This window comes from Theropithecus gelada, chromosome 12 (genome assembly GCF_003255815.1).
Source record: "Theropithecus gelada isolate Dixy chromosome 12, Tgel_1.0, whole genome shotgun sequence".
NCBI classification, from domain to species: domain Eukaryota; kingdom Metazoa; phylum Chordata; class Mammalia; order Primates; family Cercopithecidae; genus Theropithecus; species Theropithecus gelada.
Window position 1 is genome coordinate 79,168,568 of NC_037680.1, and position 16,118 is coordinate 79,184,685.

Genomic DNA, 16,118 nt, shown 5'->3' on the forward strand with positions numbered 1-16,118 from the left:
ATGAAAAAACAGCTCAGTATCACGGGTCATTAGAGAAATGCAAATCAAAGCCACAATGAGATACCATCTCATACTGGTCAAAATGGCTGTTACCAAAAAGTCAAAAAATAACATATGCCAGGAAGGTTGCGGAGAAAAAGGAACACTTATACACAGTGTTGGTGGGAGTGTAAATTAATTCAACCATTTTGGACACATGCACATGTATGTTTGTTGCAGCACTGTTCACAATAACAAAGACATAGAATCTAAATTCCTATCAATGGTAATCTGGATAAAGAAAATGTGGTACATATACACTGTGGAATACTATGCAGCAATAAAAAAGAATTCTTAAAGGTTGATTCTACATCTGAAAATTATTTGAAATTAAACTAAAAAAGCCCAGTGTTTACATTTTTTGTCATTTCTCATTATGCTATGGAGAAAAACAAAACCTTAAGAATATTTTTTAAACAGAGAGGAATAACATACTATACTGATACCTTGAAGGATTTCAAGCTAAACTAAAAGTTCAATAGAAAAAATAAAATTAGCGCTAAAGGAAGTAAAGAACAGACATGGTAGCACAAAATTGAATAAGAGGATTGAAAGAACACCTTGAGAAACCCTCACAGAAGCAGAGGAAACAATGAGAACGATAAAAGAGAATGTACTGATTTTGGAGACCATGGATCCATAATATAATATGGATCCATGTTGTTATTTCCAAGAAAAGATGTAAGAAAAATGAATGAAAACAGTTATCAAAGCATAAATTAATACTATTTTCCTGACCTGAGAAAAGACCAAACTTTTTTTTTTTTAAGAGATAGGGTATCACTCTGTCACTCAGGATAGGGTGCAGTATTGCCCTAGTAACCCAGACTCTAGGGTGCAGTGGTGCCATAGTTCACCACAGCCCTGAACTCCTGGGCTCCTGCTATCTTTCTGCCTTGGCCTCCCAAGTAGCTGGGACTGCAGGCATGCAATACCATATTTTAAATTTTAAAAATTACTTGTAGGGACTTTACTGTGTTGCCCCGACTGGTGCAAACTCCTGGCCTCAAGCAATCCTTCTGCCACAGCTTCCCAAAGTTTGGGATTACAGGCATGAGACGCCACACTTGGCCAAACCAAACTTTTGTATTGAAAGGATTATCAAAAACATATTTAATAAAAAGAGAACAGGCCAAGTGTGGTGGCTCATGCCTGTAATCCCAGCACTTTGGGAGGCCGAGGTGGGTGGATCACCTGAAGTCAGGAGTTCGAGACCAACTTGGCCAACATGATGAAACCTCGTCTCTACTAAAAGTGCAAAAAATTAGCCTGGCATGGTGGTGCATACCTGTAATACCAGGTACTTGGGAGGCTGAGGCAGGAGAATTGCTTGAACCTGGGAGACGGAGGTTGCAGTGAGCCAAGATGGCACCACTGCACTCCGGCAGAGCAAGACTCCATCTCAAAAAAAAAAAAAGGAACAATACTTAGATACATGCTACTATGTTTGTTGAATAAAAGAAAAGCAATAAGCATGTATAATTAGTCTAACCTTCCTAGGTTGTTGAAAAGGAACTAAAATCAAGCTTCACCTCTGAAAATGTAATGCTCATAATAACCTGTGCACACAGTTTTGAACAAAAATGATAATTCCAGGAAGAAGGGGAAGCTAGAAAATTGAGAGTTTTAAATTAGAAGCAGCAGTGCAATTGAGAATAAGAATTGACTGGATTCAGTTGTCTAGCTAATGATAAGAAAAAGGAAAAATGACATCCCTTTTACATTTTCTTAGTTATTCCACAAACATATCTGCATAATTTATATTTTATTGTGTTTTTCTTATCTTTTTAAAGGTAAGAAATCATAGTATACATTTTCTTTTTCTTTTTTTATCATTCAATTTCTTTTTTTTATTATTCTTTAAGTTCTAGGGCACATATGCACAACGTGCAGGTTTGCTACATATGTACATAGTATACATTTTCTTTGTTGTTTCCCATATGTGATTGGGGTAGCATTTTGAAGAGGATGGTCCTTCCACCTGCAAAGCTATTTGTATATTAGAATATTTAATTCTCCTGGGGACTGAACTAAAAGCCAGCGAAAATGCTTCAGGCATTTTGACAAGTAAACCAAAACAATGTAAAATACCACTTCCACACATTTCCAGATTCTTCTACTCCCTTGCATGCAGTCCTGCCAAAATTAGGAACCACTATTTTTTTTTCCAAGATGGAGTTTCGCTCTGTCGCCCAGTCTGGAGTGCAGGCGTGGTCTTGGCTCACAGCAACCTCAGCCACCTGCGTTCAAGCACTTCTCCTGCCTCAGCCTTCTGAGTAGCTGGGATTACAGGCATGCGCCACCACGCCCAGCTAATTTTTGTATTTTTAGTGGAGACAGAGTTTCACCATGTTGGCCAGGCTGGTCTCAAACTCCTGACCTCATGATCTGTCTGCCTCAGCCTCCCCAAGTGCTGGGATTACAGGCGTGAGCCACCGTGCCCAGCGTAGTAACCACTATTTATCTATTAATTTGTACTCAGGGTGTTAATAGAGCATGTTAATTGATTTTTTGAGTATTGAACCAGGCTTGCATATCTGGGATAAACCACCTCATACTTTTTTTTTTTTTTTTTTTTTTTTTAACCATACTTTTTTTTTTGAGACGGAGGTTTGCTCTTATTTCCCAATCTGGAATGCAATGGCGTAATCTCAGCTCACTGCAACCTCCACCTCCCGGGCTCATGCGATTTTCTTGCCTCAGCCTCCTGAATAGCTGGGATTACAGGCATACGCCACCACGCCCGGCTAATTTTTTGTAGTTTTAGTAGAAACAGGGTTCCACCATGTTAACCAGGCTGGTCTCGAATCCTGACCTCAGGTGATCTGCCTGCATTGGCCTCACGAAGTGCCTGGGATTATAGGTGTGAGCCACTGCACCTGGCCAACATTGGATTTTTCAGTTGTATTACCAGTTTTATGTTCAAAACTCCTTTAAGAGGTTCTATTTTTATGCATTGTCTTTACTTAACCCAATCTCTTCATTTATAAATATGTAAATATTATGTATTTAGAAAATATATAACGGTAAAGTTTGAAAAGATGCCCGAGTAACCAAGAACAGTGGTTTCCTGGGGTGGAAGGAAGGAACATTGGAATAGACAAATGGGAACAAGGGTGTGAGTGAAGCTTTTCACTATGTAATCATTTATAAAATGGACAGATTGATCGGCTGACACTACAGTTCTTTTCAGTGTTGTAATCCTATGAATCATGTCTAGAATATTTAAGCTATTGATAAAAGACCAGCATCTACAAAAATTTTAAGTTTTCTTATTACTGTTAATTTCATCTCCAGAATTTAGTTCTTAGTTTTGTTCAGACACATTATTTAAATAAATCAGCCTCAGTGCTAAGGTGTGTATGAATTAAGCCATACTAAGTAGGTACACGTTGAAAATAAAGAAACAAGTCAGAAGCCCCCAAGGAATATATTGGCCAAGTGTATTAGACTATTATTTTGGCTAGTCAAACACATTATAAAAGCCTACTGTAAGAAATGAAATAAAGATCAGATGTTGCTTTCGATAACCTTTTACTTTAGTATTCTCAACAATGTTGGTAAATATTTATTAGCTGATAAATTATGTGGCAAATGTTCTACAAAAATTAGTTAAATCGGATTACATGTATAGAGAAAAACTGGCATTAAAAGTACATTAGGTTGCCATTTTAGGATAAGTCTATTGAGCATTTCGTCTTCTGGTTATTATATTGATAATTTGAATAATGGAAAGTAATTTTTTTGGTCGTGCGCAGTGGCTCACGCCTGTAATCCCAGCACTTTTGGAGTCCTAGTTGGGTGAATCATCTGAGGTTGAGAGTTCAGGACCAGCCTGACCAACATGGAGAAATCCCATCTCTACTAAAAATACAAAATTAGCCAGGCATGGTGGCACATGCCCGTAATGCCAGCTACTCAGGAGGCTGAGGCAGGAGAATCGTTTGAACCGGGAGGCGGAGGTTGTGGTGAGGCAAGATTGCGCCATTGCACTCCAGCCTGGGCAATAAGAGTGAAAATCTGTCTCAAAAAAAAAAAAAAAAGTTTTTGTTTTGTTTTTTTTTTTGCCTACTAATAGCCTAGTTTTTAAGAACAGCTTTATTTAAGTATAATTTATACCTGAAGTTCACTCAATTTAAGTGAACAATTCAGGTACTTTTTTGCAAATGTACAGACTTGTGCAACAATTACCACAGTCTAATTTTAGAACATATATGTACCTAAAAAGAAACCATGTACCCATTCATAGTTACTCTTTGTATCATTAGTTTATCATACCTAATGATGTATATAACTTTGTATAACTACTATAAAATATGATAAAAGTAAGTACTATGCAATTTCCAAAATTATTCAGCCTTGTAGGTTTGTTTGTTTTGAAGACTTGATAATTTTGAACACGGACATTTTCTTTGATGATATTTCTTTATTTGGACACCAAAATTATTTAATAGAAGAAAGAGCATGAGGGGATTGCTTTTGGGAAATGAGTTTTAAAATTTCCTTCTTGTTTGGAGTTTATAAATGAATTCATGAACAGAAGAACGTCATTGAATGTAAAATTACAAATTTATTTAAAGATTTCAATTCAAATAATTTAGTAGGGAAATTTATAAAGTCATTCAGATAAGACAACGATTTTATATACTAATATTTTGAAAACATTAAATAATTTGTCATTCCTTTATTTCCTTTATTTTAGCTTCGCAGAATCAAGAACGGCTATGTGCATTTAAAGATCCATATCAGCAAGACCTTGGGATAGGTGAGAGTAGAATCTCTCATGAAAATGGGACAATATTATGCTCAAAAGGTAGCACCTGCTATGGCCTTTGGGAGAAATCAAAAGGGGACATAAATCTTGTAAAACAAGGCAAGTGATACTTTCCTTACCTGAAATGACTGTGTTTTATACAATTGATATTTATCTAAAAAGGACATGGGAGTACGTTAAAATCCTGTTCAGAAAAACAGTGATTTTAAAAGTATATATATAAAGCTGGGTGTGGTGTCTCATGCCTGTAATTCCAGCACTTTGGGGGGCCGAGGTGGGCGGATCCCTTGAGGCCAGGAGTTCGAGACAAGCCTGGTTAATAACATGGTGAAACCCCATCTCTACTAAAAATACAAAACTTAGTTGGGTATGGTGGTGTGTGCCTGTGGTCCCAGCTACTCAGTAGGCTGAGGCAGGAGAATCACTGAACCTGGAAGGCGGAGGTTGTAGTGAGCTGAGATGGCACCAGTGCACTCCAGCCTAGGCAACAGAGCGAGATTCCATCTCAAAGAAAAAAAAAGCGTGTGTGTATGTGTGTATCTCTCTCTCTCTCTCTCTCTCTCCAAGCCCCAAATTTATAAAAGGCTGTTTATTTTTAGATTATTTTAAAAACATCTTTCTTATAATGTTATACATGCCCATTCTATGAATTTTGGAATATATAGAGAACTATAAAGAAAACAAAAGTCTACAATAATATACTCTTTAAAAATACTTTTACTGTATTAGTTTATCTTCTTCAGGTGCATTTTCCACATGCCTTTATGTTTTTATATGCGTGTACTTTTTAAAAAATTAGGAACATACTGTATAAATAATTGCATATCCAGTTTTCTCCACCCTAATTATAAGCATTTTTTCCATGTCTTTAAAGAATCTCTGAAAACCTTTTTAACTTTTGCACAACTATCATTGTATACATGTATCATAGTTTACTTACAGATTATTCTATTGGTAAACATGTTATTTTCATGTTTTCACTGTAATGCAGAGTGAAACACGGTTGTTCAGTGAACAACTTTGAACATAATTGATTGTATGTGATTGTTTCCTTGAAATAGATCCCTTGATGTAGAATTATTAGGTTATAAGATATAGCAATATTTTAAAGACTCTGTATAAAAATTTCCATGTGGCTTTCTAAAAGTACTGTACTGTTCATTTATATTTCCTCCAACACTGTATGAAGGTGTCTGTGTTACTGAATCATTTTTCTGATATATATTATTTATTCATTTATCTATTTATTTATTTTTGAGACAGAATGTCACTCTGTCGCTCAGGATAGAGTGCAGTGGCACATTCATGGCTCACTGCAACCTCGACCTCTTGGGCTCAAGCAATCCTCCCAAGTCAGTAGGACCACAGGCAGGCACCACCATGCCCAGCTAACTGTTGTTTATAGAGATGTGGTATGGCTGTGTTGCCCAGGCTGGTCTCAAATTCCTGGGCTCAAGTGATCCTCCTGCTTTGGCTTCCCAAAGTGCTGGGATTCTAGGCGTGAGCCACGGTGCCCAGCCATATTATTTTTTAAACCTAGAACAATATACTTTGTATAGACAAAAATGAAACCTTACTCTTGCTTTAATAATTCTTCGATTAGCTGGGCGTGGTGGCTTACACCTGTAATCCCAGCAGTTTGGGAGGCCGAAGTGGGCAGATCACCTGAGGTCGGGAGTTTGAGACCGGCCTGACCAACGTGGAGAAACCCCATCTCTACTAAAAATACAAAATTAGCCAGGTGTGGCGGTGGTGCATGCCTGTAATCCCAGCTACTTGGGAGGCTAAGGTAGGAGAATCGCTTGAACCCAGGAGGTGGAGATTGCAGTGAGCTGAGATCGCGATATTATACTCTAGCCTGGGCAACAAGAGCGAAACTCTGTCTCAATAAATAAATAAATAAATAAATAAATAAATCTTAGATTAATCACGCAGTTAAACATGTTCCTTTTTCCCCCCATGAAATGTCTTTTGTATCCTTTACCATTTTTCTGTTTCTTAAAAATGTGTTTCCTGTAGATTTGCAAAACTGCTTCATAGCTTAGACATACTCTCACATTTATTGAAATTACTGCTTAGTTTGTTGTTTTTCTTTTAGTTTTCTTTATTGTATTGTCTCCTAACTTTTTTGTATTCATATTGATTTATAGGATGTTGGTCTCACATTGGAGATCCCCAAGAGTGTCACTATGAAGAATGTGTAGTAACTACCACTCCTCCCTCAATTCAGAATGGAACATACCGTTTCTGCTGTTGTAGCACAGATTTATGTAATGTCAACTTTACCGAGAATTTTCCACCTCCTGACACAACACCACTCAGTAAGTAAAGTAACTAACTTTTCTTTGTATTTCCTTTCTCCGAAGATTTGCAAAATAGGAAAAAAAACATAAAAAACATTCAAGGTTGAGGCCGGGCATGATGGCTCATGCCTGTAATCCCAGCACTGTGGGAGGCCGAGGTGGGCAGATCACCTGAGGTTGGAAGTTTGAGACCAGCCTAGCCAACGTGGTGAAATCCCATCTCTACTAAAAATACAAAAAATTAGCCAGGCGTGGTGGCACATGCCTGTAATCCCAGCTACTCAGGAGGCTAAGACAGGAGAATTGCTTCAACCTGGGAGATGGAGGTTGCAGTGAGCCAAGATTGAGCCATTGCACTCCAGCCTGGGCAACAAGAGTGAATCTTAAAAAAAAAAAAAAAAAAAAAAAAAAAAGTTCAAGGTTGGTAGGAGTAAGAGGTAGAGTTCCAGCATCGTAAGATTATATCTGGCAAACACCTGAAATCCAAAAGAGATGCACTAGGCCTTCCAAGGCACCAATATATTACTAAATAACTTTGGTAAAATATAGTACTGGCCAGGCACGGTGGTTCATACCTGTAATTTCAGCACTTTAGGAGGCCAGAGGAGGAGGATCACTTGAGCCCAGGAATTGAAGACCAGCCTGGGCAACATAGTGAGATCCCATCTCTACCAAAACAATACATAAATTAGCCAGGCGTGGTGGTGCACATGTGTAGTTCAGCTGTTGGGGAGACTGAGGTTGGAGAATTGCTTGAGCCTGCGAAGTTGAGGCTGCAGCGATTGTGCCACTGCCCTCTAACCTAGGTGATACAGCGACACTCTATCTCAAAATAAAATAAAATATAGTACTTTCCAACCTGTATGGAGGGAAATTTGGTTAAGACAACTACATGTGTGCTTACTCTTTCACCTTGCTTTCACGTTTCTTGGAATTTATCTGGAAGATACATCTTCAATAGTATGAATATACATAGACATTGAGTTGTTTATTGCAGTGTTATTTGTAACTGCACAATATTAGGAAGTAAATGTCCAAGAATAGGAGATTAGTTGAAATATACTATGGTACATACATGTAATGGAGTATCAACTATACAGCTATAAGAAAAAAATAAGATCTCTATGAACTAACACAGAGTGATTTTCACCGGTAATATTAGATGCAAAAAAGTATATATAGTAGGCTCTGTTGTATAGCACTGGAAGGAAAATAAAAAAGCATATCTATTATTGACTTATCTTTACAAAAAGAAACAAAGAAAGAATAAATTAGAAAATAATGAACTTGGTTATTTATAAGGGATCCAAGGAATGAGACAGAAAGAATATGGAAAAGAGTGACTGTTCTCTGAGCGTAGCTTTTTTTGTTTTTGTTTTATTTTGTTTTTTAGAGACGGAATTTCGCTCTTGTTGCCCAGGCTAGAGTGCAATGGCGCAATCTCAGCTCACCACAACCTCCACCTCCCAGGTTCAAGTGATTCTCCTGCCTCAGCCTCCCTAGTAGCTGGGATCAGGCATGTGCCACCATGCCTGGCTAATTTTGTATTTTTAGTAGAGACGGGGTTTCTCCATGTTGGTAAGGCTGGTCTCGAACTCCCAAGCTCAGGTGATCCGCCTGTCTTGGCCTCCCAAAGTGCTGGGATTACAGATGTGAGCCACCACACCCGGCCAGAGTGTAGCTTTTTGTATATAGTTTTTACTATTGGTATCGTGTCACTATTCTACATAAGCAAAAAAAATTAAGTACCTACAAACGGAAAGGATAAAAATTCCTGACAGTATAAGCAAACTGAAATAAATGAACCCAATATTATTTTAATTTTATTTATTTTTTTGAGACAGAGTCTTGCTCTTGTCACCCAGGCTAGAGTGTAGTGGCACGATCTCGGCTCACTGTAACGTCCGCCTCCCGGATTCAAGTGATTCTCCTGTCTCAGCCTCCCAAGTAGCCAGGATTACAGGTGCTCGCCACCATGCCTGGCTAATTGTTGTATTTTTAGTAGAGATGGGGTTTCTCCATGTTGGCCAGGCTGGTCTCGAATTCCCGACCTCAGATGATCCGCCCACCTCAGCCTCCCAAAGTGCTGGGATTACAGGCGTGAGCCACCACGCCCAGCCCCAATTGTATTTCATATTACTACAATAACTACCCTGATACCAAAGTTATTGAAAGATAAGAAAAAAAAGAAAGAAAAACGCTTAAGAGAAAAAGAATTCATCCAAGTGGTTTTTAAGCACAGTATTTAACTATATGCACTCTTGTGCAAGATGTGATATAAAGGATGGGGAGAATTGCAAACAAATACTGAACTCTTTTGAGAAGATTTGTCTTTTAGTAGTGTAGGCAAACCAATTCTGAAACCATTGTAGATGTACTATAGGATTAAGAAAATGAGTTGGCTGGGCGCGGTGGCTCACACCTGTAATCCCAGCACTTTGGGAGGCCAAGGCAGGTGGATCACGAGGTCAGGAGATCGAGACCATCCTGGCTAACACAGTGAAACCCCGTCTCTACTACAAATACAAAAAAATTAGCCGGGCGTGATGGTGGGCACCTGTAGTCCCAGCTATTCGGCAGGCTGAGGCAGGAGAATGGTGTGAACCCGGGAGGCGGAACTTGCAGTGAGCCGAGATCACACCACTGCACTCCAGCCTGGGTGACAGAGCAAGACTCTGTCTCAAAAAAAAAAAAAAAGAAAGAAAGAAAATGAGTTGAGGCTGGGCATGGTGGCTCATACCTGTAATCCCAGCACTTTGGGAGACCTAGATGGGCAGATCACGAGGTAAAGAGATCAAGACCATCCTGGCCAATATGGTGAAACCCTATCTCTACTAAAAATACAAAAATTAGCTGGGCGTGTTGGTGCGCACCTGTAGTCCCAGCTACTCGGGAGGCTGAGGCAGGAGACCTCAGCTTGAACCCAGGAGGCGGAGGTTGCAGTGAGCTGAGATTGCGCCACTGCACTCTAATGTGGCAGCAGAGCGAGACTCTGTCTCAAAAAAAAGAAAATGAGTTGATGTACCTGGGGGTTCTTACTGAAGAAAGAGGGATATACAATTATCGAATGGGGAAGACAGAAGAGAAACCCATGCAAATAGATCGCAATTCAAAGTATCAGTATGACTTATAATTTTAAAAATATGCATATGTGTGTGTTACATGAATGTATATGTGGCTGTGTATATGTGTGAATATAGACATATGTATAAATGTATTTATATACACATGCAAATGCATGTATTTCTTGAATCTCTATTCATTGAAAAGGATAACAAGCAACAGTACCCCAGTAGCAGTGACTATTCATAATGCCCAGATCTTAGTCTCTAATACCATTCCCCACTAAAAAGGAACTAAGGTGGCTGGGCGCAGTGGCTCACGCCTATAATCCCAGCACTTTGGTAAGCCAAGGCAGGCGAATCACGAAGTCAGGTATTCAAAACCAGCCTGACCCATATGATAAAACCCGGACTCTAGTAAAAATACAAAAATTAGCTGGGTGTGGTGGCATGCACCTGTAATCCCAGCTACCCGGGAGGCTGAAACAGAAGAATTGCTTGAACCTGGGAGGCGGAGGTTGCAGTGAGCCAAGATCACGCCATTGTGCTCCAGCCTGGGCAACAAGAGTGAAACACTGTCTCAAAAAATAAAAATAAGGAACCAAGGCTTCTTAGAAAAATGATTTATTCCAAGACTGGAGCAGGATAGATATAAGATAAGCCTGGGACATCTTGTAATGTTTTAATAATTTTTGTAAGAAAGTAAGGAAAGAGCCTGTAATCCCAGCACTTTGGGAAGCCAAGGCAAGAGGACTGCTTGATCCCAGAAGTTCACAACCAGCCTGGGCAACATAGACCTTATCTCAAAAAAAATTAAAAAGTAACCAGGTGTGGCACACGCCTGTAGTTCCAGCTACTTGGGAGGCTGAGGTGGGAGGATCACTTGAACTTGGGAAGTCAAGGCTGCAGTGAGCTGTGATCAGGCCACTGTACTCCAGCCTGGGCAATAGAGTGAGGCCCTGTCTCAAAAATAAAACAAAGCCAAAAAAGGAAGGAAAGAAGTACCTAAAAATATCATGGAGACTTGTCATAAGGACACAGAATCCAGCTGGAAGGAACTCCCACTAGCTAAATGTGGGTCAATTTGAGTGCTAAACAATTAAGTAATTAATTAATTGTGAACCACTGGAAGGAAAATGAATCATGAGTAGAATGTCAAGTGCCAACTGGTAAATGTAGGATTGCTGGAGTTGGCAGCTTATCATTCTGCAACCATTGTGTTAAGGATTGGATCAGGCAAGAATCATCAAAGGATCCTAAATCTAGGGGCAATTTCAATGAGGAGCCAGGATATTTGCATGCCTCCCACATATCTCGAGGGAAAAATTAGTAATTATAAAATGGGAAAAATGGACACCTTGACCAGATAGTAAAAATTAACATTATTAAAGAAGGACACATGGAAATCCATGATATCTAGAGGACACATAACTAATATAGTACTATATTCCAGTCAAGAATACATAATCTGAATTTAATCATGAGGTAACATCACACAAACCCCAAATTAGGAATGTTCTATTACAAAAAGGGGGATCATGTTTTTCAAAAATGTGAATGTCATATAAAACAGACTGTGGGAAAGGTCTAGGTCAAAGGAAGCTAAAAAGACTGGACAACTAGGCAATGCCTGCCTTTTACTGGATGAGAAGAATGTGATAAAGGACATGATGATTAGAGAAAAATGTTTCAATGTTAAATGTGCTGAAACTGATAACAATACTGTGGTTTTATAAGAGAATAACCATATTCTTAGGAAATAATCTAAAAAGTGTTTAAGAATAAAGGACCATGATTTTACTGTGTAATGGTTCAAAAAAAGGTGTGTGTGTGTGTGTGTGTGTGTGTGTAGAAAGAGAGAGATAATAAAAGCAAACAGTAAAATGGTATCAATAGGTGAATAGGTAAATCTGGGTGAAAGTATATGGTATATTCTTTGTACTATTCTTGCAACTGTTGTGTAAGTTTTAAATTATTTCCAAATAAAAAGATTAAACAATTTCTAAAGTTTAAAAAGTTAAAATATAGCACATCTCAAGAATTTTCTTAGTCAATAAATTTTATCAGGCCGTACTCTAGGATCATCAGTTTTGGGTTATTTGCTTTGATTTGTTGATGAAGCACTAAACTGAAAGCCATAGGAAATTTTCTTTATAGCTATAGTTTCTGCCTACTGAAGGCCATTAGCATCTATTAGAAGATTGTATTGAATTGGATACATTTATTTTTCACATTTTTCACAAACAAAACAAAGTCTCTAATTTTCACTTGTATCTTTAGGTAGATGAAAGAGGGAAAGTGGCCAGTGCGGTGGCTCACGCCTGTAATCCCAGCACTTTGGGAGGCCAAGGTGGGTGGATCACCTGAGGTTCAGAGTTCCATGCCAGTCTGGCCAACACGGTGAAACCCCATCTCTACTAAAAATACAAAAATTAGCCAGGTGTGGTGGCATGTGCCTGTAATCCCAGCTACTTGGGAGACTGAAGCAGAAGAATCACTTGAACCCAGGAGGCAGAGATTGCAGTGAGCTGAGATTGCACCACTACACTCCAGCCTGAGTGACAGAGACTCCCTCTCAAAAAGAAAAAGAGAGAAAGTGAATTTGTTCATACATCATCCTCAAAGATCTTTTTTTTTTTTTTTTTTTGAGACGGAGTCTTGCTTTGTCGCCCAAACTGGAGTGCAGTGGCCGGATCTCAGCTCACTGCAAGCTCCGCCTCCCAGGTTTACGCCATTCTCCTGCCTCAGCCTCCCGAGTAGCTGGGACTACAGGCGCCCGCCACGTCGCCCGACTAGTTTTTTGTATTTTTTAGTAGAGATGGGGTTTCACCGTGTTAGCCAGGATGGTCTCGATCTCCTGACCTCGTGATCCACCCGTCTCAGCCTCCCAAAGTGCTGGGATTACAGGCTTGAGCCACCGCGCCCGGCCTCCTCAAAGATCTTTACAGCTGCCTTACGTTTCAGATTGTTACCTGGGTCTTAGTTTAGTTTACTATAACCTTTTGACCCAAAAGTAGGAATACTGCCAACTAGGAATCAGTAATGCTATTGCAATAAAAAGGAAAAGTGTTTAAGTAAAATCGCTCTAATTTGGAAGCGTTAATTTATGTATTTTGTTCTTCAGACAAAAAAATTGAGTGAAGTTAAAGTTGGCAAACAAGATCAATTTTGGCTTCTGCATTAACCTCAAGAAAAATAACTACTGTTACATCAAATGTCAGACATTTAGTCTGCAAATGCTAGGTGTTTAACCAAAATAAAAATACTTTTATCTGTTGAAGTTTAAAGAAAGAAATTAAAATATAAAATTCAGAAACAGAACTTTTCCTCATGGCCATATAATAATAATTAGAAAGTTTGGTGATGGTGAGTTTTTTTCTCCTTTAAAATTTTTCATTATGGCAGGGCACAGTGACTCATGCCTGTAGTCCCAGCACTTTGGGAGGCCAAAGCAGGTGGATTGGTTGATCCCAGGAGTTTGAGACCAGTCTGGGTAACATGGAGAAACCTGATCTGTACCAAAAATACAAAAATTAGCTGGGTGTAGTGGCGCACACCTGTGATCCCTGCTACTTGGGAGACTGAGATGGGAGGATCGCTTGAGTCTGGGAGGCAGAAGTTGCTATAATCCAAGATTGTGCCAATGCACTCCAGCCTAGGCTACAGAGTGAGAACCTGTCTTAAAAAAAAAAAAGGCCGGACGCAGTGGCTCAGGCCTATAATCCCAGCACTTTGGGAGGCCGAGACGGGCGGATCACGAGGTCAGGAGATCGAGACCATCCTAACACAGTGAAACTCCGTCTCTACTAAAAATACAAAAAATTTAGCCAGGCGTGGTGGCGGGCGCCTGTAGTCCCAGCTACTCGGGAGGCTGAAGCAGGAGAATGGCCTGAACCCGGGAGGCAGAGCTTGCAGTGAGCCGAGATCACGCCACTGCACTCCAACCTGGGCGACAGAACGAGACTCCACCTCCAAAAAACTGACCAGGCGCGGTGGCTCCTGCCAGTAACCCCAGCAGTTTGAGAGGCCAAGGTGGGTGGATCACTTGAGGTCAGGAGTTCCAGACATCCTGGCCAACATGGAGAAACCCGGTCTCTACTAAAAATAGAAAAAACTAGCTGGACGTGGTGGTGGGCACCTGTAATCCTACCTATTTGGGAGACTGAGGCACAAGAATCGCTTGAACCCAGGAGGCGGAGGTTGCAGTGAGCAGAGATTGTGCCATTGCACTCCAGCCTGAGTGACAGAGCAAGACACCATCTCAAAATAAATAAAATAGCCGGGTGCAGTGGCTCACACCTGTAATCCTAGTGTCTGAAATTGGTGGGTTCTTGGTCTCACTGACTTCAATAATGAAGCCGCGGACCCTTGTGGTGAGTGTTACAGTTCTTAAAGATGGTGTGTCTGGAGTTTGTTCCTTCAGACGTTTAGATGTGTCTGGAGCTTCTTCCTTCTGGTGGGTTCGTGGTCTCGCTATCAGGAGTGAAGCTGCAGACCTTCGTGGTGAGTGTTACAGCTCTTAAAGGCAGCATATCTGGAGTTGTTCCTTCTTCCCCGGTGGGTTCCTGGTCTCATTGGCTTCAGGAGTGAAGCTGCAGACCTCCACAGTGAGTGTTACAGCTCATAAAGACAGCATGGACCCAAAGATTGAGCAGCAGCAAGATTTATTGCAAAGAGTTAAAGAACAAAGCTTCCACAGTGTGGAAGGAGACCCAAGGAGGTTGCCCCTGAGGCTGCTTTTATTCCCTTATCTGACGCCACCAACATCCTGCTGATTGGTCTATTTCACAGAGACTCGATTAGTCCATTTTACAGAGAGCTGATTGGTCCATCTTGACAGAGTGCTGATTGGTCTGTTTACAATCCTTGAGCTGGACAGAGTCACAGAGTGCTAGTTAGCTAGATACAGAGTTAGCTAGATACAGAGTACCAATTGGTGTATTTACAACCCTTGAGCCAGACACAGAGTACTGATTGGTGTTATTTACAAACCCTGAGCTAGACACAGAGTGCTGATTGGTGCATTTACAGTCCTTGAGCTAGTCACAGAGTCACAGAGTGCTAGTCCTCCAAGTCTCTACTAGGTTAGCTAGATACAGAGTACCAATTGGTGTATTCACAAACCCTTAGCTAGACACAGAGTGCTGATTGGTGTATTTACAATCCTTGAGATAGACACAGAGTGCTAGACAGAAAAGTTCTACAAGTTCCCACTAGGTTAGCTAGATAGAGTGCTGACTGGTGCACATACAATCCTTCCGCTAGATATAAAAGTTCTCCAAGTCCCCATCCGGTTCAGGAGCCCAGCTGGCTTCACCCAGTGGATCCTGCACCAGGGCTGCAGGCAGAGCTGCCCGCCAGTCCCGAGCTGTACCTGCACTGTCCCTTGGGCTGTGGATGGACCAGGGGGCGGCGCCCGTAGGGGAGGCTGCGACGCAAGGGGAGCCCACCCACCACAGCGGGGGAGCTCAGACTTGGCAGGCTGCAGGTCCCAAGCCCTGCCCTGCGGGGAAGCAGCTAAGGCCCTGTGAGAATTTGAGTGTGGCGCTGGCCGGCTGGCACTGTTGGGGGACCCCGTGCAACCTCCACAGCTGCTGGCCTGGGTGCTAAGCCCCTCACTGCCCTGGCCCGGCGGCGCAGGCTGGCCACTCTGTGTGGGGGATCCGCTGAGCCCGCACAGGCGCCCGCGCCGGCGGGAACTCGCACTGGCCCCCGAGCGCCAGGCGCAGCCCTGGTTCCCACCCGCGCCTCTCCCTCCACACCTCCCGGCAAGCAGAGGGAGGCAGCTCGGGCCTCAGCCAGCTTAGAGGGGGCTCCCACGGTGCCGTGGAGGGCTGAAGGGCTCCTCAAGTGCCGCCAGAGTGGACGCCGAGGCTGAGGAGGCCCTGAGAATGAGGGCTGCTAGCACATTGTCACCTCTCACTAGCACGTTGGGAGGCC

General features: G+C 41.4%; 1 protein-coding gene across 1 annotated transcript in view; it reads left to right on the forward strand.

Annotated features, from left to right (window-relative positions):
- The window catches only part of BMPR2 (bone morphogenetic protein receptor type 2), a 202,059-nt gene that overhangs the window by 103,316 nt on the left and 82,625 nt on the right, over positions 1-16,118 (forward strand). Inside the window, exons 2-3 of the mRNA XM_025404320.1 lie at positions 4,742-4,912; positions 6,964-7,134. Coding sequence (XP_025260105.1) covers positions 4,742-4,912; positions 6,964-7,134 — 342 coding nt within the window. The remainder of the gene's footprint in view (positions 1-4,741; positions 4,913-6,963; positions 7,135-16,118) is intronic.